The sequence below is a fragment of the Neopelma chrysocephalum genome, unplaced genomic scaffold, assembly GCF_003984885.1.
Source record: "Neopelma chrysocephalum unplaced genomic scaffold, ASM398488v2 Primary Assembly neopelma1_110791, whole genome shotgun sequence".
In the NCBI taxonomy this organism is placed as follows: domain Eukaryota; kingdom Metazoa; phylum Chordata; class Aves; order Passeriformes; family Pipridae; genus Neopelma; species Neopelma chrysocephalum.
The window spans coordinates 1-1683 of NW_020928104.1; the positions used below are offsets into that span (position 1 = coordinate 1).

Genomic DNA, 1683 nt, shown 5'->3' on the forward strand with positions numbered 1-1683 from the left:
GGGATTGTCCCCGCCGGGGTTTCCTCCCGCACCGCATCCTCAGGGATAGTCCCCGAGGGGGCCGCATCCTGCCCCACGTCCTCAAAGATTGTCCCCACTGGGGTTTTCTCCTGTCCCGCATCCTCAGGGATTGTCCCTGCCGGGATTTCCTCCTGCCCTGCATCCTCAGGGATTGTCCCCGACGGGGCCGCATCCTGCCCCACGTCCTCAGAGATTGTCCCCACTGGGGTTTTCTCCTGCCCCGCATCCTCAGGGATTGTCCCAGCCGAGGCTTCCTCCCGCACCTCCTCGGGCCCTGTCCCAGCCGGGGCCGCCTCCCGCACCGCATCCTCGGGGTCTATCCCCGACGGGGCTTCCCCCCGGACCGCATCCTCAGGGACTGTCCCCGCAGGGACTCCCTCCTGCCCCTCAGCCTCGGGGACTGTCCCCAGCGCATCCTCGGGCTCTGTCCCAGCCGGGCTTTCCTCCCGCCCCGCACCCTCGGGGACTGTCCCCACCGGGGCCGCCCCTTCCTCAGGGACTGTCCCAGCCGGGGTTCCCTCCTGCCCCTCATCCTGCGGGACCGGCTCCCTCGGGGCTGCCTCCCGCACATCCTCGGGGACCGTCCCCAGAGCCTCCTCGGGGACTGCGCCCGTCGGGGCTGCCTCCTGCACCTCATCCTGGGGGCCTGTCCCCGACGAGTCCTCGGGCTCTGTCCCCTCTGGGATCGCCTGTCCTGGCGCCTGCCCGGGCTCTGTCCCCGACGGGATTGTCCCCTCTGCCTCTCGAGGCTCTGTCCCCGACGGGACTGTCCCCTCTTCGGGTTCTGTCCCCGACCGGACTGTCCCCTCTACCTCTGCAGGATCTGTTCCCGACGGGACTGTCCCCTCTGCCTCCCCGGGCTCTGTCCCCGACGGGACTGTTCCCTCTGCGGGTTCTGTCCCCGACTGGGCTATCCCCTCTGCCTCTGGGGGCTCTGTCCCTGACCGGGCTGTCCCCTCTGCCTCTCCGGAGTCTGCTCCCGACGGAGCTGTTCCCTCTCCGGGTTCTATCCCCGACGGGACTGTCCCCTCTACCTCTGCGGGCTCTGTCCCCAACCGGGCTGTCCCCTCTGCTTCTGCCGGGACTGTCGCCTCCTCCTCGGGCTCTTTCTCTGTCGGGGCTTCCTCCCTCACCGCCTCCTCGGGCTCTGCCCCCTCCGGGACCACCGCCACGTCCTCGGGCTCTGTCCCCTTCGGAACCACGGCTGCGTCCTCGGGCTCTTTCCCCACCGGGGCCCCTTCTTCGTGCTCCGTCCCCGCCGGGGCCGCCATCGCGTCCTCGGGCTCTGTCCCTTTCGGACCCTCGGCCGCGTCCCGGGGCTCTGTCCCCGCCGCTGCCGCCGCCTCTCCCTCGGGCTCTGCCCTGCCCGGCGCGGAGCCCTCGGGCTCGTCCGCCCCTCCCGGCTCCCCCAGTGTCATCCCCGAGCCCCCCGGGCTGTCGCCGCCGGGGTCTCGCTGCTCCTCTCCCGGTCCCCCCGGTCCCTCGGGGGATCCGCTCCCCGTCCCTGCGCCGTCCCCGGGGGGCTCCAGCCCCGCTCCCCCGCTCGGCCCCTCACCGGGAGGGTCCGGGGGCTCCGCCGCCCCCTCGGGGGTCACCCCGGGCTGCGCTTCCTCATCTCCTCCTCCTCCTCCTCCTCCTCCTCCCCGCGGGACATCGCTCCCC

General features: G+C 72.3%; 1 protein-coding gene across 1 annotated transcript; it reads right to left on the bottom strand.

Annotated features, from left to right (window-relative positions):
• Positions 1-32: 32 nt before the first annotated feature.
• On the bottom strand, positions 33-1439 carry LOC113962142 (skin secretory protein xP2-like; the record flags this gene model as incomplete). The annotated part of the gene is made up of 1 exon (XM_027672945.1): positions 33-1439. A coding segment is annotated over exon 1 (1407 nt), but the record flags the coding sequence as incomplete, so codon positions are not given.
• Positions 1440-1683: the final 244 nt, after the last annotated feature.